This window comes from Papio anubis, chromosome 9 (genome assembly GCF_008728515.1).
Source record: "Papio anubis isolate 15944 chromosome 9, Panubis1.0, whole genome shotgun sequence".
Taxonomy (NCBI): domain Eukaryota; kingdom Metazoa; phylum Chordata; class Mammalia; order Primates; family Cercopithecidae; genus Papio; species Papio anubis.
In genome coordinates this window covers 2820807-2844456 of record NC_044984.1, presented here as the reverse complement: position 1 = coordinate 2844456, position 23650 = coordinate 2820807, and the positions used below count along the sequence as shown (strand labels likewise).

At 48.9% G+C, this 23650-nt stretch overlaps 1 protein-coding gene and 1 pseudogene across 2 annotated transcripts; both read right to left on the bottom strand.

Annotated features, from left to right (window-relative positions):
* Positions 1 to 758: 758 nt before the first annotated feature.
* On the bottom strand, positions 759 to 10060 carry FKBP4 (FKBP prolyl isomerase 4). 2 transcript variants are annotated; one of them, XM_003919523.4, is made up of 10 exons: positions 9763 to 10060; positions 7721 to 7865; positions 7136 to 7278; positions 5862 to 5982; positions 5441 to 5597; positions 4762 to 4852; positions 4581 to 4664; positions 4126 to 4311; positions 3343 to 3582; positions 759 to 1545 (listed from the first exon to the last, which is right to left on the bottom strand). In XM_003919523.4, the coding sequence occupies exons 1-10, from the start codon at positions 9865 to 9867 to the stop codon at positions 1438 to 1440; spliced, it is 1380 nt and encodes a 459-aa protein (XP_003919572.3). In that variant the 5' UTR covers positions 9868 to 10060; the 3' UTR covers positions 759 to 1437. The 2 variants fall into 2 exon arrangements, with proteins under 2 accessions (XP_003919572.3, XP_017801975.2); XM_017946486.2 differs by lacking the exon at positions 9763 to 10060 and adding an exon at positions 8039 to 9052.
* Positions 10061 to 22489: 12429 nt separating this feature from the next.
* LOC108581254 lies at positions 22490 to 23314 on the bottom strand (annotated as a pseudogene).
* Positions 23315 to 23650: the final 336 nt, after the last annotated feature.

The following is a 23650-nucleotide window of genomic DNA, read 5'->3' as shown; positions in this document are numbered from 1 at the left end:
TATAAATTTCTTCTGGAAGGAACTATACAGGCATGTGGCTAAGCAGACAACCACATCACCGTTGGGAAAGGACTGGAGAGCCCACAGTAGGAGAGAGGGGTGAGGGCAGACACGGGCTCTGGCCTGGAGTCAGGATCATCTGGAGGCAGCTCAGCATGACTGGCTTGTGCTGCCTGGCTTCTCCCAGGGCCCCATCATGCCATAGGAGTTAAGGGTCAAAGCATAGTTAGAAAAAAAGCACAAACCGTTTCCTGTTAAGGCTGGGAAGGAAACTGGGCATGACCACTCTCTACTCTCGACCTTAATCATGTAAAAGTTATCTGACGGAGGTTAGTGACACCAGGAGTTTTACCTTGTTAAGAAACCAAAATGCACAGATACCTCTGCCAGATCAGAGGTAGGCAGAAGACCAATTCCAACTTCAAAATGCACATGCATGGTGTCCCAGTCTTCTAGATCTTTATACTTTCCTCTTCCTAAGCGTCAGGGAAGAAAACCAGAGGCACTAAAAACTGCCAGGTTGCTGGAGGGAGGGAGTGCATAGACTCAAGTCCCAGCTGCAGCCTGTGCAGTGCTCAGGAAGCCCTGCATCGTGGGGCTGCTTCCTGCCCAACTACGGTGTCTACTTGAGATGCTGCACTTATTTAAGCTCCACTGGGACTAAGTGGGTGACCCCTTAATTTTGCCACTACCCATTATGTTACCCACCCATACCCACCCCTCCAAGGCTGAACAAAAAGGGTTGTCTGACACCCAGGTTTTACTGTTTCCACTTTATTGCTCAAGCACGGAACTTGAGGCAAGCCTGGACCTTCAGCAACGTGCGGAAAAGAGGCTGAGGGGATTTCGGGACACAACCTGGCTGAGAGGGGAAACTGACAGGGGAAATACCAGAACAGGGAACAAGGGGTGGTCACCATCACACCAGAAGACATCAGCCACACCGTTGGGGGTGAGGAAGGGAACAGAGAAGAAATGGCATAGCAGTGGTTTTTCCCATGTCCCTAGCACCCACATGGAGGCCACGTTTGGAAATGGACTGGGAGAGGGAAAGGATGAGGAAAACGGCTGCCCAGGAGTCTCCCTCTCCACCCTGGGTTCATATCAGACCCCATCCCTACCACTTGCCTCTTCTACCCTTGGAAAATGGACCTAACAGAGGGAGCAAAATAAATTAACATTCTGATGAATATGTATGGATGGACATATGTTCATGTGCAAAGGGGGAAGGGAAGAGGGGGTGACACCAGCTAAAATGATTCCCCACCTCAATCCCCCAGCCTACTCCTTTCCCCCTTCCCCCTAAAGCCACCATCCAACCAGATAGAAAAATAAAGGTCTAATTCACTCAAAATTCTTCAGTTTTTACAAAACTAACAGGGTGGAGGGGGGAGACTGGGGGCAGGCAGCCGCAGGAGTAGGGCTGGTGGAGAGGGGCTATGCTTCTGTCTCCACCTGAGACTGGCTCCCTGCCGTGTTGCTCTTCTGCTCCTCCTTCATCTCTGTGTCAGTGGGGTGGTCTCCTGAGGAGGCCTCTGCCTTGGCCTGCAAGGAAGAGGAACAGCAAAGAGGCTGACATCGCAAGTGAAAAAACACACACTTAATTTCTAGCAGAATTACAGAGATACACCCATTCTCCTACATCTGTCCTAAAAATATATCTGTATAGGCCAGGCCTGGTGGCTCACACCTGTAATCCCAGAACTTTGGGAGGCTGAGGTGGGCAGATTGCTCGAGCCCAGGAGTTTGAGACCAGCCTGGGCAACATAGTGAAACCTCAGCTCAACAAAAATTACAAAAATTAGTTGGGCGTGGTGGCATGCACCTGTAGTCCCAGCTACTCGAGAGGTTGAGACGAGGATTGCTTGAGCCCTGGAGGTGGTGGTTGCAGTGAGCTGAGACTGTGCCACTGCACTCCAGCCTGGCCTACAGGGCAAGAGACACTGTCTCAAACAAAACTAAACACTTATATATGTACAAATTATGAACTCACAAGGTTACTCACTGCAATGCTGTTCTAAGCAGTATTGTCCCGTATGGTAGCCACTACTGTAAGTGGCTAGTTCAAACTCATGTGTTTTTAGTGCAAAATATACATTGGATTTTGAAGATGGTTTGAAAAATACACAAATGCAACTAAAATTTAATTCCATTTGTTTTTCACCTTTTTAACATGGTTACCAGAAAATTTTGAATTACATGTGGTTGATACTGTATTTCTACTGGACAGTGCTGGTTTAGAACACTGTTTAAGACTGGCCAGGCATGGTGGCTCACACCTGTCATCCCACCACTTTGGGAGGCAGGGGCAGGCAGATCACTAAAGTCAGGAGTTCGAGACAGACTGGTCAACATGGTGAGACCTCGTCTCTACTAAAAATACAAAATTAGCCGGGTGTGGTGGTGGGCACCTGTAATCTCAGCTACTCGGGAGGCTGAGGCAGGAGAATCGCTTGAACCCGGGAGGCGGAGTTTGCAGTGAGCCAAGATCGTGCCACTGCACTCCAGCCTGGGTGACAGAGTGAAACTGTCTCAGAAAAAAAACACCAACAACACTGGAAGACTAAAAGGGGACTGACTGACTAAGATAAGCCACATCCACACAATGGAATACTATGTAAGCCTAAAGAAGACTGTAAAAGTTCTTTAAATACTGATGTAAAATAAGCCTCCAGCTACTATCATGTGAAAAAAGCACAGTATGTGCCAAATCATAGAGCACGTTGCCTCTTGTTAGGGGAAAGGGAGAAAGCAACATGAATGTCTGCCTGTGCATTGATGCAATACACTGGAACCATACAAGAACCTGAAGGGTCAGCTGCTTCTGGTGGGGGAGGCAGACTTTTGACTGTATATACTCTGGTACAGTTTGAATTTAACTACGTAAATGTATCATTTATTTAATCACACATAAAAAGCATCTAGCTTCTTTTTTTTTTTTTTTTAGACAGGGTCTCATTTTGTCACTCAGGATGGAGTGCAGTGGTGCCATCATAAGTCACTGAGGTCTCTACCTACTGGGTTCAAGTGATCCTCCCACTTTGGCCCTGCAAAATGCTGGGATTGCAGGTGTGAGCCACCGTGCCTGGCCCACAAGAAAACATAAATCGGGAATTACACTCAGAGCAACCAACCCAACTTCTGGGGCTTGTGGGTAGGTTCCCAGCACTGATCACAGAACACGGCTCCAACAGCAGGGAACACATGCTCCTTAATGCTCCAGAGAAAAGGGCAACTTTTGGTTTCTGGGATCGGCACAGACAACCAAAGGCACCAAGAGCCCACAGTAGCCAGGTTCCGTGGAGGAATGCTATTCCCGCTGTTCCCCACCCCAATCCTCACCTTGTTCTCCTCCTCAGCCAGCCTCTCAAACATATTGGCATAGAGCTTCTTCTCCCGGGCAAGCTGCCTTCTGATCCGCTGCTGGCACACAGCCAGCTGGGTCTTGGCGGCTTTGTTGTTGGGGTAGAGCTGCAGGACCTTCTGGAAATCAGCCCGTGCCAGTTCAAAGTCATTCACGGCCAGGTGGGCCTCTCCCCGGCGGAAGAGGCCCTTCTCATTGTTGCTGTCCAGTTCTAGGGCCTAAAGGATGCAGGGAGGAAGCAACATCGTGGGAGCTCAGGGCTTGTAGCTCATCTGGTCAAGACTGGGTTCCAAAAGTACCCCTCAGCAGGACTGCAAATAGCTGGCTCCACCCCAGGAAGAACAAGGCCTGGGGCATTAAATGGAACAATCCAAGGTCTAGGAAGGAACGTCATTTAATCCAACAGGCAGAGAGGGAAGACAGCAGGTCTTTGGATGAAATAAAAAGACTTCAGACATCAACATTCACTTTAGAATAAAGCAAGTAGGTAAGCGGAGAGGCTAAGAACCAAGGTGGGAGAAAACTCTTACGTGATTCTTCCCGTTCCCTGTGTCCTCCTACTTCTGTGCCAACTGCTTCCCACCACTAAAGCTAAGGTGCTTGCTATGAACACTTGCATCCAGGCCTGTGGCCTGTAACCTCAGAGCTCCCACTGATCCACCCTGCTTTCCCTGCCCTGGTCACCAAGGGGAAGTTTCAGACATGCTGGCGCTCAGCTCTGCCTGTGAATGCTGCTTCCATGCCCTCTGCGGGGGCCTCACCTTGTTACAGCTTTCGATGGCCGCAGAGAAGGCCTGTAGTTTCAGATGACACATGGCCAGGTTGAGGTGAGAGGCCAGTCGAAGGGCCTGTGCCTTCTGTGCTTCCTCACTGGAAAAACTAGACTCATACTCCAGCCAGGACACAATCTTCTTATACTGTAGTAAAGCTTGCTTGTATTTGCCTTCCTAGAATGGGACAAAGGCTCAGGCACCTGGCACAGGTTCAGTGGTACCAGGCTCTTATACCCTGCAAACATCAGTGACACATGGCCACAAGAGGTTCCTGCTCCCACCCCTCCCACTGGCAAGGCCAGCAAGCTCACATATACGAAGTGAAGATGGCAGGTGCCAACCTGTCCATTTCTTGGCAGAAAATGATCTCAGTCACCAAGGGAAGGGTAGGCTCAGAGCGAGTCTTCCTGGGAGTGTCCTTAGGACAGTGACTGTTGGCTCACCTTGAAGTACACCGTGCCCCGCTCTTTCACTATGGTGCTCTGTTCCAACTTCTCTTCTGAATTCATCTCCCAAGACTCCTTGGCCTGCCACACCCCAGGAGAGAAACAGAGTTGTCAGTTACCCCAGAGTACGTACAGGGTGGAACTTGACTTTAGGTGGGAAGACCCTGAGCAAACTTACCTTTTCAAAACTCTTGAGGTGTAATTCATATTTCAGCTCGGCATTTGGTGGGATTTGGAACTTTTCCTTCCCAACACTGCCAAAAGCATAGCTGCAGGGGTGAAAAACACGGTGTCGTCTTGGCAACACTTAACCTGCTCCAGGCTGAAAAGGCTTCCCGTCCATTTCCTGGAAAGTACCTTCCCATCCCTTGAGAGTTGGTGCAAATGTTTGGCAAATCTTCCCTGGCCTCTTCACACCATCAGATGGCCCCTCAGCATCCTTTGTACCCTTCTAATAACTTATAGCCAGGCAGCAGTGTGATTACTAATTTAAATGGCACCTCACTAAATTTAGAAGGCAGAAACAATGTTCTATTAGTCTCCGAACCCCTAGGAATTTTCAGTAGTGCCTGGCACGTAGTAGCTGTTTCAGTAATGACTGAATAAATTAATGGAGAAGAAAATCTCGATGGCAGAGGAGAGAAAGTGTAGCAACTATGACTGAAAAGACTGGGCTTAGATCCAAGGAGATGTAGACAATTGTGGCCACACTTCTAAGTATACTGAGGATATCATAATGGTGTATGTTTGGTGTGGCCAGAGTTAAAAAGGATACAAACAGCTGGTTCTACAATTCATTTTATATCTTTGATCTTGGTTTGCCTGCCTGCCTACTCTACGAAGTGCCCACCCCTCACCTGGGCTTGAGGTACACAATGGAATGTTCTCCTTTCTCCATGCGCTGAATGGCCCTCTCCAGACCATAAGGCAGATCCAGGTTCTCCCCCTCGCCAATCTCAAAGCGGAGCTCCCGCTGGTCAAAGAGCTGGTCCTTGTAGTACCCTTCCAGTGCAACTGGTATGAAAGAGAGGCAGTGTACCAGAGTTGTAAGAGGGCAGGTGACTGAAGAAGGATGCCATCAGCCTCCCTACATCACCCCATCACCCCAAGATTCTCCTAGCTGTGTTCTCAGATCTGGAGTGATTTAAAGAGAATATGATCCAACCCCTCATTTTATGGACAAGAAAATAGACTCAGAGAAGGGAAGTGACTTGCCCAAAGCCACACAAGACCTAAATATCAGAATTAGAATTGAAAGCCCAGATTGTACTGTCTCACCCTCCACGATAGCACCCTCATTGGGCTTAGCATAGCCTTCACCGCGAGTCCGTATTCTGCGGATGATTCCGCCATCTTCCTCTTCTGTCAGATCTTCTCCCTTAAACTCAAACAACTCCACCTGTGGGACAGGATGTAACACAATTCTTTCCCATACTAACTCATGGGCAGTGAAACAGTCTTTCTCATCCGGGAGAGTCCCTACTAACTGCCAGGCCAGATCTGACCACAAGGGCAGTCACGAAGAGTTGGGTAGAGCGGCACTTTTTTGAAGTTCTTGGGGGCTGCCCTAATCTCAACTTTGGAAGAGGCGGGCAGACTACATAGATTTCAGTTAAGCTGAGGACAGCAATCTATTTGCTACCTGCTCTACTAACAGGGACATATTGGGACGCATTCCAGATAATCCTAATCCACACTACCTGATAAACCCAATCCGGTAGGTATTAGAAATGATTACCCATCATCTCTCAGCAGTGTCTCAGTATTCAAGGGCCCACGGATTGGCTCAACCATTTTTTTTTTCCTTTTTTTTTTTTTTTTTGAGACAGAGTCTCGCTCTGTTGCCCAGGCTGGAGTGCAGTGGCTGGATCTCAGCTCACTGCAAGCTCCGCCTCCCCGGTTCCCGCCATTCTCCTGCCTCAACCTCCCGAGTAGCTGGGACTACAGGCGCCCGCCATGTTGCCCGGCTAGTTTTTTGTATTTTTTAGTAGAGACGGGGTTTCACCGTGTTAGCCAGGATGGTCTCGATCTCCTGACCTTGTGATCCGCCCGTCTTGGCCTCCCAAAGTGCTGGGATTACAGGCGTGAGCCACCACACCCGGCCTGGCTCAACCATTTTCAGATTGAACAATGTCAAGTTCTATCTCCTCAGGGAAGTCTTTTCTCAGCCCTTGATCCACAGGGGAGCTACTGCTCCCTCTTCTGATCTCTAGAGCACCAATATTCTGTACTGCCACTTACAATGGGCGATCGTTTCTGACCTCCCGACTCCTTTCAGTATTCTTCTGGGTACCGCTCGGGAGATAAAGACGTCTTAACCCCGACTATGCTTTGAGTCTGGAGAGGGGCTTGTGCCTGCCTCTTGCTACCCGAAGCTTCGGTTACTTCCATTACTAGCAGCAGCAGAGCCCTCTGCATTTCTCCTCCCATAAGGCCAGGCCCTCAGCCTTGGCTACATTGTCTCCAAGAAGCAGGAAGGGCTGGAGGGCAGCCAGGCATTGGGCTGAGATAAGGCCTGGCTCTTAGCCTGATGTCAGTGGCCGGACACTCACCTCAAATACAAGCGTGGCACTGGGGGGAATCTTTGGAGGACTGCCTGCTGAACCGTAGGCATATTCTGGTTTGCAGGTGATGTGGCACACCTCCCCCACCTTCATGGTTGCTATGGCAATGTCCCAAGCCTTGATGACCTCCCCTGCAGGTACAGAGGCAAACAGGACCACTTTAGCAGGGTTCTGATTCTGGGCTCAAACAGTGCTTCTGAAGAGTTAATGCACCACACTCATGGGGAAGCTGAACATCCTTTAGAAATGGGACCAGAAGGTGAGATACCTGGTTGCATTAAGTGCTACCAGGTCTAAGAACTGTAAAAGATCACCTGACCCTGAACAAAAGAGTTTAAGATGCAAGACAGTCCACCTTTGAAGGGGGAGTAAGGTGTTGGGAGGTGATGAGGAGAAGGGGAGACAAAGATCAGTATAGTTACAGAACGGTAGAAAAAAAAAAGAGTGACCGAAAGAGTTAACAGACTGTGATAAACCATTCCTCCCTGAGCTTGGTCCTGAGAAAATGGTTTCTGCTTGTGACAGCTTGTGTCCACCTCGAACCTATCCTACCAGCCCACTGACCACGCCTACCTTTTCCCAGGTCAAAGGAGAATTTGTCCTTGCGATCCAGACTGGAGTCAAACTTTGTGCCATCTAATAGCCAGCCAGTATAGTGGACAAAGACTCGGTCCCCAATCATGGGCATCTCTGTACCTGTGCCCTCTCTCTTGATGACCTGGGAGGAAGGGGGAGAAAGTGAGTAACCCAGGGTTTGGGGCCGAAAGGGGCACCAACACTGCCTGCAAGCCTCCAGAGGGAACATAAAGGGACTTCTCTGTGTTCATCCTCCTCTGCCTACTTGTCCCTCCAGGTTCAGCTACTAGCAACTTGACTTAGGAGTCAACTAACCTCCTTGTCTTTCTTCAGGTGCAGCAAGACTTGGTTTGAAAAAGGAGACAAAAGGCTGAGAGATTTGAGTTCAAGTTTCCGCTGTATGGATAAGTTTTAAAAATTCTCCACACCTTATTTGTAAAGCAGTGATGATAATCCCTATCTCCTACAGTTGTTGGAAGATTAGACCAGTAAAGGGTTGAATAATAGATTATTATTATCATCGACAAAGGGGGAAGTATTTATGCCACACTTCCTCCTCCTTCCTTCATGCCAGTGGTCATCAGATTAAGGTCTGGTTTGGAGACAGGAGAACGAGAGGAGTATGAGTGAAGAGAACAGAAACAGTTCAAAACAGGTAAGGAAGAAACCAGGTTATAAGTGAACCCAGAGGCTCTCCATGGGACCTTAAACTCTGACTTGGGGGCGGAGTATTCCTCACTGGTAGGCTGTTTAAGACCAGGGCTGGAGTTATTTCCCAGAAACGCACAGGTTTCTTTAGCGCCACCTGGTAGGTGTGTGGTTACTCTCTAAGGGAAAGCTTCCATGGAGAATGGACAGGGTCTTGGAGGAGTAGAAAGGTAAAAGGGAAGGAATGGCGGATCAAAGGGGAAATGACCCTTCCCGGAATAACAATCTCATAGAAAACAGCAGGACGCTGGAGCGAGAAGGGGAAGCCACATGCCACAGGAGAGCCGCTGGAGCAGACGCTCGAGGTCCCCAATAATCTGGTGCAAAGACAGATGCACTTCTGGACCAGCTAAAGGCCCCCTGAGGCGGGTGCCACACACGCGGAGCTCAGCGGTGGGAAGCCAGGATGAGGAGGAGCAGCGGATGGGGAGAAGGCATAAGACGCGGGCTGGGAATTCCTCTCCGGACTCTCCCCGGAACCTGCTCCGACCCATGGCAGGTTGTCCTGGCCCAGGTCAAGATGCCCTCCCCACAGCTCCCCAGGCTATTTGTAGTCGAGCGGTCACTCGGCGGCAGGCTCCACAGCAGAGCGCCTCCTCTCCGCCCCACACCCGCAGTCCCGGCTCGGGGAGGCGGCGGGGGGGAGGGGACTACAGCTCCCGGCATGCCCCGCGCCCGGCCTCCCCGGGGCCGAGGGAGGGGGCGCCGCGCGCGGCGAGTGGGGACCTCGCTGGGTCCCGGCGTCGCCAGGGGACCCCGGGAGGGCGCCGGAACCCTGTCGCGCCTGCGTCGCACAAAGGCCGCCGGGCCAGGAAAGCACTGTGGGGAGTCGCTCCCCGTCCTGGCCCGTGTTCCACCGCCCGGGTGGGCGAGCCCTGGCACCGCCACTAACGAGGCGGCCCCCGCGGCTGGCAGCTCCACTGGGGCCGCGGGGGTCGGGGGCGGCGTGGCGCGGGAGGCCCGGCCTGGCCCCGGGCTGCGGCTCGCGTGCCCGCGGCGGTCGCCCCGCCCCTCTCCGCCGCCCCGCGCGCGCCGGGGTGGGCACTGCAATCCCGACCCCCTGCCCCGGCTCGGGCGCTGGGGGCTGGGGAGCCTGGGGCCTCGGCCCGCGCACCTAGGCCGCCCCCCTGCTGAACGCATGGTCGGCCTCGGTGCCTCAAACGACGCAGCCCGGTACGGGACGGCGATGTCACCGGCCCCCGGCGGGACGGCCGCGAGGCTGCAGAGGCGGCCGCCTCGACCCGTGCCCGGCCGCGGGCTCGGGGCTCGGCGGAAGGGCGGCCCGCAGGGCCCCAGGTTCGGCCGCCCCCGCAGGCCCCGCCGCCCCTCACCTTCAGCACGCCTTCGTCCTGTTTGGGGCTGATGTCCACTCCCTCAATGGGCAGCGGCGCCGACTGCGCCCCGCTCTCGGTCGCCTTCATCTCCTCGGCTGTCATCTCCGCGCGGCGCGCCGTTTCTCCGGGAGCTGGCACCGGCGCGAGCGCACCCTGGGCCGCTGGCGGGGGCGCTACCTGCGGCGCGTGCGGGAGGCCGGGCGCGGCGGCACTGACTGCGGACCGCGAGGAGGCTCGAGCACCTCTGCACGCGGCGCGGGAGCGGGGGTAGGTGGGTCAGGAGCCGCTCGGGGAGCGATTGGTCCCGCCCCGCCGCGAGGGAGGGGCTGGGAGGAGCGGGAGCGCGGACAGAGGGGGCGGGGTGCAGAACTTTCTAGAGACGGCGGGACTGAGCCGGTTCGGGCTTAGTGCTGCGGGCGCTTCGGAATCTTTTTTTTTTTTTTTTTTTCTGGTTCTTGGCTACTTCTGGCTGCCTGCCCCCTCCCCCTTCTCCGGGGACCCTCGGACTCTGGGGATCTCCCCAGCGGCCTCCCCTGGCCCTTCCTCCCTCCCTCCCATCCCCGCCCGCTTCCCTGTCTAACCGGATTCTTCCAGATTCTTCTCGATCGATCTCCCGACATCACTCCACCAGTCCGCTGCGCCTGCGGCGGGGTGTGGGGAGCGCGGGCGGCGGGATGGCAGTGGCGGCGCCCCCTCCCCGGGACCGGCCGTCACCACGGGCAGCGGGGTCTCTCCGCTATGACCCGCGTAGACCCTTCCCTACCTGGGGGAAAGAGGGCGAGGGCGTCCGGGGAGGGGGGAGTGAGCGGACAACGCTGCCCCGCTGCAGAGAGCGGGGGAAAGCGACCTCAGTTTCCCCAGAGCCGGGAAGCCCGGGTCAGGCAGCGGTGCCAGCCCAGCGCCTGCAGATGCTGCGAGCAGCGGGGTTGGCGAGGCATGGCCCGCGCAGCTCGGAACTCAGACGGGGCACGCACTCCGGGGACCCTTCCCGGCAGTAATACAGCTGCCGTTTCTGCGAATGCTTACACACGTGGGTGCCCCTCACGAGAAAAGTCACTCGGTTTTCCTAAAGGCCCACAGAAGGAGTCTTTTCCTCTCAATATTTGTTTCCCGAGTGTTTTTCGACAGCCTGTGAAGCGCGCAACTGCCCGTGTCACCTAAGCCATGGTCGTGGGACCTACAGAGCCATCTAGAGAGGGGCCTGGTTTTGCTCTAACCCGTTTAGCATAGTGCCTGGTGAGTGGTGTCCAATAGTTACTGGCTGCATGAATTTTCCTTTTTTAAATTAACTTTTCCAAGTCTTGGCTGACTTTTTTTTTTTTTTTTTTTTTTTGAGACAGGGTCTCGCTCTGTCTCCCAGGTTGCAGTGCAGTAGTGCGATCTTGGCTCTCTGTAGCTGGGACGACAGGCGTCCACCACCGCGCCGACTAATTTTTGTATTTTTAGTAGAGACGGGGTTTCGCCATGTTGCCCAGGCTGGTCTCGAACTTCTGGTCTCAAATGATCCGCCCGACTTGGCCTTCCAAAGTGCTCGGATTACAGGCGTGAACCACTGCGCTCAGCGTGAATTTTTATTCCAATAATAATTATATTTTTGGACTTTCCGTTATGTGCCCGACACTGTGCCGTTGTACACCATTGTCTCATGAAACTAAATTGAAAGCTTTTTAGAGATGAACTTTCAGCATCACAATGTGATGATTTATTGTAGTCCCTGCCGAGGGAACTTGAAAGGGATGCAAAAGAAACAGCCCTTCGCTCAGCAATTTACAGTACAAATGAGTTGGGCCGTAACGACGTCTCTTTAGGTGACTGGAGACAACTTCAGAGGATTCGGGGAGGGGGGCGCTGCCTCTGTAGGGGTTCAATCCATTACTTTTCTGCAGAAGTAACAGTGCCAGGGGCCACCCAAACTCCGGGAGACGAGGATGGTGGGTGCTGTCTTCCGGGGTGGCAAACTGTTTACCGCAAACTGTCCTTGGCTTGCACCTACTGATACTCCACGTGTGGCGGTTTCTTTTCTGCATCTTTTTCTTCATCGGAAGCAGACAGTGTAGGACCCCTCCTTTAATTCTGTCCAGCACATCCTTAATGGAGCCCTTCAGATTGCCTGCCTAGACATTAACACATAGCCTACTACCCTGGTGGAATGAGCGTGTGCTTTGGAGTAAGGGGAGTTGGGTGACCCATGTGTTATGTGAGCTGTTTAATTTGGGGCAGGTTAGTTAATCTTTATGTTTCGATTTCTTGTCTGTAAAATAGGGATAGTAACATTTGTAAAAGAGGGGGATTTAATGGTTAAAAACAGGGAATCTGTGTAATGGTATCTAGCTAGCACATTGCTCGCCTCCAACTCCGCAGTTGGTAAATAACGGTCGGTAATGTGATCTGATAGGCGCTGCGGTGGAGATGGGGACAAAGGGCTAAGAAAACAGAGGTCTGTGAGACAGGGAAGGGCATGAGGACAAGGTTCCCAGTGAGAAGCTCTGTCCCCACACAGTGAAGGAGGAAACTAGGGGACCACAGGCATTGGGGTCTTGAATCCTGGAGCGGGAACGTACTGTTTCTCTTAGAATATTTCCATGTCGTTTATGTGATATTTTTCTGGTCATAAAAAGTACACATACTATAGAAAGTGTGCACGTGTTTTAGTCTCTTTCCTCTATCTCCTCACCCTTTCCCCAGGCCATTTAAGTTAGTATTCTCATTAAAGATGTTTAACTGGTACCACTCGAAATTCTTCCAAAATGTCCCCTTTTTTTTTGCAGAAGGAAGTCAGCACACTTTTTCTCATCCACCTTGTCTGTAGGTGTTTCTGATCCTGCTGGGATCAGAAACTTTGTTCTTGTCACACGGAACCTCTTAGAGCTGACCTGGCTCAGATCCCAAACTCTGGGCCCATCATTTACACATCAAGACCCCTTGTTTCTACAGTTCATATTTTGACCTTCCTAGGCTGCCAATGCACTTAACATCCAAAGAATTATATAATATTTGGATCGTTCAAAAGACTGTGAAATGCATATAGGTGTGTGTGTGTTCATGTATGCGTACATGTTATGCAGCATACCGGTGCAGTGAAACCTGGAAATCTGTCACCCAGCCCGAGTTAGAACGTTCCCGGTATAATTTGCCAAAAATGTAATGCCAAAAAAAAAAACAAAACAAAAAAAAAAAACAAAAAAACCCATTACAGACCTTTACATTTTTTCTTGTTAACTTTGGTGTCTGTTGATTGAGAAAATAGAAACTCTGACCAAAGAAGCTATTACCTATTTCTTAAAACATTTATTTATGGCCAGGCGCGGTGGCTCAAGCCTGTAATCCCAGCACTTTGGGAGGCCAAGAAGGGTGGATCACAAGGTCAGGAGATGGAGACCATCCTGGCTAACACGGTGAAACCCCATCTCTACTAAAAAATACAAAAAAAAAAAACTAGCTGGGCGAGGTGGTGGGCACCTGTAGTCCCAGCTACTCGGGAGGCTGAGACAGGAGAATGGCGGGAACCCGGGAGGCGGAGCTTGCAGTGAGCTGAGTCCGGACACTGCACTCCAGCCTGGGCGACAGAGCCAGACTCCGTCTCAAAAACAAAAACAAAACAGAAAACATTTATTTATGTGAGTGATTTTAGTTCCATTTTCATACAATTTAAAAATAGTGGGCCTCTATACGAGGCCTGTGCACAGTGAAGACCCATGTGAAGGTTAAGCTCATGGGCTCTGGATTGGATTCTCCTGGGTTCCAGCTCCAGCACGGGCTCTTTACCTGGGTTCAAATCTCAGCTTCATCATTGAACTCACCGCGTGAGTCCTGGAGGAAGGTTTCCTTGTCCCTAAAATGGCTGTCACGATCATGCCTTTCTCTCAGGGGTTTTCTTTGAAGATTAAATGGGTGATTTATTTTTTGGAGGCAGGGTCACACTCTGTTGCCCAGGCTGGAGTGCAGTGGTGCATCACAGCTCACTGCAGACTCCGCCTCCCAGGCTGAAGCAAATCCTTCCACCTCAGCCTCTGGAGTAGCTGTGACTACACAGGCACAGACCACCATGCCTGACTAACTTAAAAACTTTTTTTTTTTTTGTAGAGATGGGATCTCCCTGTATTGCCCAGGCTGGTCTTGAACTCAAGCTCAAGTGATCCTCCCTCTTTGGCCTCCCAAAGTGCTGGGATTACAGGTGTGAGCCACTGCGACTGGCAATGGGATATTACGTGTGAAGTACCTGAACTTGTGTATGGTGCACAGGGAGTAGGTGAGTGGTAGTGTGTGTGCCACACTTCAGTCTGTTGATTGCTGGAATATGCAGTCGTGTTTTTTGTTTGTTTGTTTGTTTGTTTGAGACAGGCTCTTGAGCTCTGTCACCCAGGCTGGAGTGCAGTGGCATGAACATGGCTCACTGCAGCCTCAATCTCCCGAGCTCAAGCAGTCCTCCTACCTCAGTCTCCCAAGTAGCTGGGACTACAGGCACATGCCACCACGCCCAGTAATTTTATTTTTGTAGAGACAGTGTCTCACTATGTTGCCCAGGCTGGTTTCGAACTCCTGAGCTCAAGCGATCCGCCTGCCTCAGCCCTCCAAAGTACTGGGGTTGCAGGCATGAGCCACAGTACCCAGCCTTGGAATATGCAGTTGAAGATGTGAAAGTCTCCAGCCCTGAAGTTGAAAAAGCCACTGGTCTAGATAAGGCTTTGCTTATCTAGAGTTTCAGAGGAGGCTTCTCTTCTAATGTTAAATTACATCTGTGCTTTATGCTCCTGGACACTTGACTATGAACTTGACTATCTCACGTAACCCACAGTAGCTTCACCTGCTGATATTTTGTCATTCTAACAAGACTGAAAGCTCCTTAAAGGTAGGCTTGGTGTCAACACTTGCATGAATCCCACCATTAGCTGATCTCCTTGAGGGGAGGTGATGGGATATTTGGTGCTGGAAGAAAGTTTGTTTGCTTTTATAAAATCTAATTCTTGCTTCTGATAAATACACATATTTTTGTTTTGCTCTTGGAGAGATAGGAAGAAGCAAATCGTCATCCTACTGTACCTGTGGAGGCGCTGAAATTTGGCTTTGGCCTGGATCTTCAGAGGGTCAGATAGCCAAAGGCTGATTTCAGCATTATTTCTGTCTTCCTTGAACTTGTGTGTGATCAAGGATCATGTGGCCGGGTGCGGTGGCTCATGCCTGTAATCTCAGCACCTTGGGAGGCTGAGGCAGGACGATTGCTAGAGGCCAGGAATTCAAGACCATCCTGGGCAACATAGTGATACCCTGTCTCTACCAAAAAATAAACACAATTTTACATATGAAAAAGCATCATATATGTGTCTAGGTTATTATCATATCTAATTAGCATAACTAGGACTTGGATTGCCACTTGGGAAAAATAGTCTTACCTTCCATCGTCCTCAGTTGAAAGTAAATGTATATTTAAGATCATGAATGTGCATTGCAGTGAGCACAGGAGCAATCCAGCAGCTGTCGTTATTGAGAAATTAAGACATTATTGTTCCTTCAGTATAACATCAAACTTCTATAATCAGTTTGCTAACTTTTAGAAAAGGTATGAATTGCAATAATAATTTATTGAGAATTCATATTTATTCTTGTGTCCTGGAAGTTCACTCTTTGTTGGTAATAGTTTTTGTTTAGTCAGATATTGACTTTAATATGTAGCCCTTTAGCATTTAGCCAAAATGTGATTCAGAGTATCTCTGAGTTTAACTCTTCACATAGGCTCACGGATGAGATGTTAGATGGCCCTTCTCTCTACAAGTAGCCTCCTCTGGAGAAATTATTTTGGTTTTCCCTTGGGTTTACCTCCTCAGATTTAATTTCCTCACGGGAAGAAAGGTTGCTGGAAGCCCTGACCGGGGTGGGGATTCTCACATAGATTCCTGGATAGGCCAATCTGTCTCTCGTTAGACTCATACACCCTTGGAGAAGAGGGGTATCCTTTTTTAAAGGGGCTCTTGTTTGCCAGGGGCTTCATTGATTAATTATGTGGCACCCCAACCACTTGAGAAAGGAAAGAGAAATGATGGAGAACATCCCTCAGCCCCTGTCCTCAGGGCTTGCCCCCACAAATTTATACTTCCTGTAGACAGCCAGCTGGTGGAAAGATGTTTATTGAGCACCTACTAGGTTCCTAGGTCTCTACCAGAGGCTGTGGAGTGCAGAGTCTGTGACAGAATCTTCCCTTAAGGAGCTTTCCTATACAGAGAAGTAGAGCAGAACCCAGGGCTAGCCAGTGGGGCACAGTTTCCAAGTGCAGAATAGCAGCATCTGGGAAAAGTATTCTGGGAAGGCCTCACAAAGAGCTAGAACTTGAGAAAGAGCTTGAAATATGGAAAATCGTATTTACTTACTTTTAAAAGAGACAAAACATAAATCTTACATGTATAGCTTGATACGTTTTTCCATACGTATGTGTCCACAAAACTGTCACCCAGATGAAGATGTAGAAAATGTCAGCCCCCTTCAGGCTCCTGGATGTTCCCTCCCAGTCAATCATCATCTCCAACAGTAACCACTATTCTGACCTTTGTCATAATAGATTAGTTTTATCTGTTTTGAACATCTTTCAAGAGGAATCGTACAGTATAGACTCTTTTATGACTGTCTTCCTTCCTTCCACATTATGTTTGTGAAATTCATCCATCTCGTGGCAGACAGGAGTAGCTCATTACCTGTCACTGCTTTGTAATCTTCCATGGTTTGAACACCCCATACTGTATCCGTTCTACTGTTGATGACATTGGGGCTTCCAGTTTTTGGCTATGGTGAATGAAGCTTCTCTGGATATATTTGTACATGACTCTTGATGAACATATATGCTTATTTCAGTTTGGTAGATACCTAAGAAATGGAGTTGCTGGATTCGGGTTTTCCTTATGTTTGGCTTTGGTAGATACTGACAATTGCCTGTAGTTGTGGTTCAGGTTACACTCCCACTGAATGTGTACAAGAGCACCAGTTGTTCCACACTCTTGCCAACACATGGTATTGTCAGTCCTTTTCATTCTAGTGCACCTGGGGGATGTAGGGCTAGATACGTAATACATAATCTGTATTTTCTCGATAGCTAATTAAGTTGAACGCTTTTCATATACTTATTGGCCATCTATCCAGTCTTTCACAGAAGAAAGACTTGTCTAAATCTTTGGCCCCTTGTAAAGGATTTTGTTGGCCGGGCACGGTGGCTCACGCCTGTAATCCCAGCACTTTGGGAGGCCGAGGCGGGTGGATCACCTGAGGTCAGGAGTTCGAGACCAGCCTGGCTAACATGGTGAAACCCTGTCTCTAAAAATACACAAAATTAGCTGGGCGTGGTGGTGGGCTCCTGTAATCCCAGCTACTTGGGAGGCTGAGGCAGGAGAATTGCTTGGACCTGGGAGGTGGAGGTTGCAGTGAGCCGAGATCACGCCACTGCACTCCAGCCTGGGTGACAAAGTGAGACTCCATCTCAAAAAAAAAAAAAGAAAAAGAAAAAAGAAAAAAAGAATTTTGTTGTCTGGTTATTAATCTGTGAGATTTCTTGATATAGATAAGATTTGCTTTGACACACACACACACACACACACATATATATATATAGTAATTATCTTCTAGTCTGTGGCATGTCTTTTCACTTGAAAAATGTTTTTTTTTTTTTAAATTTAACTTGTCCAGAGTTAATTGAAGCTTTTCTTAATTATCAAAAAGCTGGTAGAGAAAAAGATGGTACAAAAAGAAAATCTGTATCTCACAGTGAATCTGATGTCAGCAAATCACAGAAGAAAAGAGATGCTGCTGACAAACCAAGAGGATTGCCATAGGTCTCGATCCTGAAAGAATAATCGGTGCCACAGATGGCAGTGGAAAACTGACGTCTCTCATGAAGTGGAAAGATTCAGGTGAGGCGGACTTCATGCTGGCAAAAGAGGCAAGTGTGAAGTTTTCTCAATGGTAATTGCTTTTTTTTTTTTTTTTTTTTTTGAGAGGGTCTTGCTCTGTCGTCCAGGCTGGAGTGCAGTGGTATGATCTTGGCTCTTTGCAACCTCCACCTCCTGGGTTCAAGTGATTCTCTTGCCTCAGCCTCCCAAGTAGCTGGGATTACAGGTGCTCGCCACCATGCCCGGCTAATTTTTGTGTTTTTAGTAGAGACAGAGTTTCACCATGTTTGGTTTGCTGGTCTCAAACTCCTGGCCTCAAGCAATCAGCCCACCTCGGCCTCCCGAAGTGTCGGGATTACAGGCACGAGCCACTGTGCCCGGCCAGTAATTGCTCTTTATGAAGAGAGACTAACTTGGCATTTTTTGTCCAGAAGATAAAGCTCAATCATTGTTCACATATGTAATACGAAACATGTGGGTCTTGCTTTTTGATTTACTAATGTGACAAAATAACTACATTCTAATGAAAATCAAGTTTGATATGTTGTTTTGAAAGTAGTGTTGGAAGAGTTGTTGGTTTTTTTTTTTCCCCATCAATAATACTGGTTACTTTGAATAAATAAAAGATTTCCGTAGTTGCTTCCTTTTTTAGAAAAGAACATTTGATACCATGGTATATTATTTCTTCTGCATTAGAGAACAGCTTTTCTATATGTTGGGGAAAATTTTCAGTCATTACTCCATCAGAACTTATGGTTTTTTATTTTTATTTTTTGAGACGAAGTTTCGCTTTTGTTGCCCAGGCTGAAGTACAATGGCGCGATCTCGGCTCACTGCAACCTCTGCCTCCTGGGTTCAAGCAATTCTCCTGCCTCAACCTCCCAAGTAGCTGGGATTACAGGCATGCGCCACCATGCCTGGCTAATTTTTGTATTTTTAGTAGAGGGGAGGTTTCTCCATGTTGGTCAGGCTGGTCTTGAACTCCTGACTTCAGGTGATCCGCCCTCCTTGGCCTCCCAAAGTGCTGGGATTATAGGCATGAGCCACTGCACCTGGCCGACCTTGTTTTCTTATAAGCCTAAGGAAAATTCTAGATTTTTATTTTTATTTTTATTTTTTGGTGTGTGTATGTACACATAAAATGCACATGTAAATGGTTTTTGAAAAAAAAATTCACCGAAACAAAAGCCACAGGTAAACTCATGTTTCTGAGATGCTATTATTCTAAGCAAGCTACGAGATAATCACTTCAAGTTAAAGTGAAAATTTTCCTGAAGCCATACTTTTCAAGTGAAATAAGTAATTCTACTTAATAGGACAATTTAAATTGGCTAATTTTAAAGCATCTATATCTACAAATGAAATGGTTTGTTTGCAAAATTCCTAAAAGGATTTTTTTTTTTTTTCACTGCCATCACTGGAGGTTTCCCCATCCAGATGAGGAAACGAGACAAATCCAGTGTGTTTTAATTAGCTAAACAAAACTGAGTTAAACGAACATTTGACAATTTCTCCAGAGGGCCATTCCTTTAAAAAAAGTTGAAATCTCTGTTGCTATATTGACTAAAAGGTCACGATTCATGGAATATATAAGACTTGGCTCATAAAAACCTAATCAGATGGTTAGAGGTGTTGGCAATCTAGGACCTGCTGCCATAAATGTGTGAACAACCTTTTGGAATGAAAACTATTGACCTGCATGTTTCTTCTTTACCCCAATGTAGGGATTCAATCAGGCTGGTGGGAAAAATATTAGAGATCGTTATAGAGATAGATGCAAATCTTCCTGGAAGGCCGAGAAATTTGCATAACTTTGGTAATAGATGTGGCTAAAGGCAGCCTGTTCCCTGTACCTTTAGTTAAATAAATTAAAGTAGTAACAAAAGAATGTGGGGAAGTTTTCTAGCTAGCTTGTTTACTCTTGTGGTCTTAAGACTAACCTTTGATTACCGTGGGAGCTTAAGTGCTTTCTACTCAGGAAGTCCACAATGTCAATTACCCTCTAGTGGTGTTGACTCAAGTCTTTTGTCAATTAATCTTTACCAGTAAATGCGCGTCTCCCTAGCTGGTCAGGGCAACTGTTTACGGGACTCTGCTGGAGTCAGTAAGTGACTCGGGGACACTCAGCTGGGCTGGCAGAGCAGAATATCTGTGTGTCAGTGTACCTCATTCATCTGTCCCTGGGTCAGGGGTCTGCAAAGGACAGACCTCCTGCAGCTGGTGTCCCCGTGTGAGGAGCGCTACCACACCCCAACTCGTTCCTTACATGTAGACTCAGTATTTTCTTTATTGGTTCAGCAAAAGCCAGGAAAACAGCTCTGTAGCAAGCAGAATGTTATTGTACTATATATTGTTTAATTTATTGTAAATACTGGTGAACAGTGGTCAATAAATAGTTTTATATTCCTTCAAAAAAAGAAAGAAAGAGAAAGAAAGAAAAGAGAAAGAGCGAGCTTGCAGGGTGTGCATAGGTTGTCTGCAAACGCTATGCCATTCTGTATTAGGGGCTTGAGCACCTGTGATGTTGGTATCTTCAGGAGAGGGTCCTGGAGCCAATCCCCCACGGATACTGCGGAATGACTGTATTTGGATTTTGATAGAAAGCTGAGAAACCCGGAATGTCAGAGACATCCTCTCAGCAGTAGGAAGCCGAGTTAGTATCAGGAGAAGCCAGTGGTTAAATTCAGTCTTTTTACACACAAGAGCAAAACACACTTTACAACAACGGTGGGAAAAACTCCGTGATCGCTCACTGAAGGGAATTAAAGATGCAGTGATAGTTACAACACGGCAACAGCACATATTGACAAGCGAGATCTCATCCAAGAGTTTAGGGTGTGGTGGGGGGAGCCAGAGCCTCTCTGAGGATGCATCCTCCTTTGAAAGCACTGACCTAGCCCCTGCGTCCACGAACGTGGGAAAAGTGTGGGAGACGGCAGAGTCTCAGCAACCCCTCATTCCAGTTTGTCTCCTTAGACAGCATCCACATCCCCCATCCTCCATCAGCTCCTTTTCCGGCTTCCCGATCCTGCAGTTGTTTTTGCAAAGCGGGGAGAGGTGACTGTGCTTAGGACAATGCTTCACATTGCCAGGAGAGGGCAGCAGATCACGCCCCCCATTCCCCGCGCTGCCTTGGCGCTGTCCAGGATTCCAGTGAATTTTCAAGGGTTGTTGAGTGGTCACAGGAGCCAGGCTGTGTGCCAGGCACTGGGAGTGCAAAGCCAACTGAGATACAGGGCCCTGCTCTGCAGGAGGCTGTGGTCTAAGAGGGCGAGGCAGCCATGGAAACATACAGGTCCAAACAGTGGGGCGAGGCGCTGGGGCAGAAGGCTCTTCAGGGGCTGTGGGGTCCCCAGGAGGTAGGGAGAGGAGGAGTATCAGAAAACCCCCAGCTGGGGCCAGGCGCGGTGGCTCAGGCCTGTAATCCCAGCACTTTGGGAGGCCAAGGCCGGTGGATCACTTGAGGTAAGGAGATCGAGATCAGTTTGGCCAACATGGTGAAACCCTGTCGCTACCAAAAATACAAAGATGAGCAGGATGTGGTGGCTGGTGCCTACAGGCTACTCTGGAGGCTGAGGCACGAGAATCACTTGGACCCTGGAGGCGGAGGTTGCGGTGAGCTGAGATCACGCCTCTGCATTCCAGCCTGGGTGACAGAGCTAGACTCTGTCTCAAAATAAACAGACAAAACGCCACACAGCCAGCAGGAAGAGGTGCTTGGGCTGAGTCTGGGAAGCAGGTAGGTTTTCCTGGTTCCTAGGCCAGGCCGCGCACACCAGGCAGGGGAGTTGGGGCTCAGCGTGACACTACAGGGTGCGCTCAGGCTTGAACACAGGGCACTGGGGGCAGGAGAAGGATCTCAGAAAGGGGGAGGATCACAGAAGGCTGTCCTCCATGGCCACACTAAGACCGGAGACCTCCTGGGCTCAGATGATCCTCCTGCCTCAGCCTTCGGAATAGCTGGGACTACAGGTGTGTGTCACCATGCCCAACACATTTCTTAATTATTTGGACAGATGGAGTCTGCCTATGTTGCCAAGGCTGGTCTCAAAATACTGGGCTCAAGTGACCCTCCTGCCTCAGCCTCCCAAAGTGCTGAGATTGCAGATGTGAACCACCACGCCTGGTCCATTTCAATTATTTTTAGTGTATTTGGTATATTTACAGAATTGTGCAACCATCACCAACATCTACTTTTGGAACATTCTGTCATCCCAGAAACTCGTGCCCGTCAGAGTTACTTTTCATTCTCATCCCCAGCCCTAGGCAACAAGTTATCTACTTTCTGTCTCTATATTAGGCTCTTCTGGATATTTCATATAAACTGAATCAGGCAATGTGAGTTCTTTTGCATCTAGCGTCTTTCACGAGGCGTTGCATTGTTGAGGCTGATCAATGTAGTAGCATGTATCAGAACTTCCTTTTGATTGCTGAACAGTATTCCATTGTATATTCCAGGTTTTAAACCCTTTGCCAGTTGATGGCCATTTGGGTTGTCTTGACCTTTTGGTTCTTGTGAATGGTGCTGCCGTGAACATTCACATACAAGCCTCTGTGTGGACGTACATTTTCATTTTCCCTGGGTACATACCTAGAAGTGAAGTTGCTGGGTTTAAGGCAATTCTATTTGTAACATTTTGAGAAACTGTCATACTATCTTCTAAAAAAGTGGCTGCACCATGTTATTTATTTATTTATTTATTTTGAGATGGAGTTTCACTCTTGTTAACCAGGCTGGAGTGCAATGGTGCAATCTCAGCTCATTGCAACCTCTGCCACCCAGATTCAAGTGATTCTCCTGCCTCAGGTTCCCAAGTGGCTGGGATTACAGTCAGCTAATTTTGTATTTTTTTTTATGGTGAAAAGATATACATATATTTAGAATTAGCCAGCTGGACTCAGTTTAGATGATCCCAATTTTGTTGGCAACATTCAAAGCATCGTAATCAGGAGCCGACCGAACATACACCTTCCTCTCTCCATCAGGCCAAATCAGGGTGTTGAATTTGGCCACATCCATGTCACAGAGCTCCTTCTCCGCCTGTTGGATCTGGTTCTTGTTGGGCTTTAACGTCCTTAACGGACACAAGGATGTTGTCTTCTGTCTTCTTCATGGCCGACTCAGTGGTCAGCAGAAACTTTTTTTTTTTTTTGAAGCGGAGTCTCGCTCTGTCGCCCAGGCTGGGGTGCAGTGGCCGGATCTCAGCTCACTGCAAGCTCCGCCTCCCGGGTTCACGCCATTCTCCTGCCTCAGCCTCCCGAGTAGCTGGGACTACAGGCGCCCGCCACCTCGCCCGGCTAGTTTTTTGTATTTTTTAATAGAGACAGGGTTTCACCATGTTAGCCAGGACGGTCTTGATTTCCTGACCTCGTGATCCGCCCGTCTCGGACTCCCAAAGTGCTGGGATTACAGGCTTGAGCCACCGCGCCCGGCCGGTCAGCAGAAACTTAATGACAGCATAGTGGTCAAGCTCATTTCTCCTGGGGACACTCTTCTGAGGATATTTGGGCTGCCTCCAGAGTTGCAGTGTCTTGGGCCACTGGGATGTTGGTGACATGTAGATCTTCTGTTTTTTGTGGCTGTGGACACCTTTCAACACTGCCTTCTTGGCCTTCAAAGCCTTGGCTTTGACTTTGGTTTTAGGAGGGGCAGGAGCTCCCTTCTTTGCTTTCTGTGCCATCTTGTGAAAAAGTAATTTTGTATCTTTAGTAGAGATGGGGTTTCACCGTCTTGGTCAGGCTGGTCTTGAACTCCTGACCCAGGCTGGTCTCGAACTCCTGATGCACCTGCCTCAGCCTCCCAAAGTGCTGGGATTACAGGTGTGAGCCATTGCACCTGGCCTGCACCATTTTATATTTTCACTGGCAGTGTATGAGGATTTTGATTTCTCCACATCCTCTCCAGCACTTGCTGTTATCTGCTGATTGGTTATAGTCATTCTAGCAGGTGTGAAGTGACATCTCATTGTGGATCAATTTACTTTTTCCTAGTGACTAATGATGTTGAGCACTTTTTA

Coding starts and splice junctions, on each gene's coding strand:
- FKBP4 (XM_003919523.4), bottom strand. CDS start 9,867: ATGACAGCCGAGGAGATGAAGGCGACCGAGAGCGGGGCGCAGTCGGCG. Junction 7,866..9,762: donor AGGACGAAGGCGTGCTGAAG/GTGAGGGGCGGC, acceptor CCTTCCTCCCAG/GTCATCAAGAGAGAGGGCAC. Junction 4,665..4,761: donor ACCTCAAGAGTTTTGAAAAG/GTAAGTTTGCTC, acceptor GGGGTGTGGCAG/GCCAAGGAGTCTTGGGAGAT.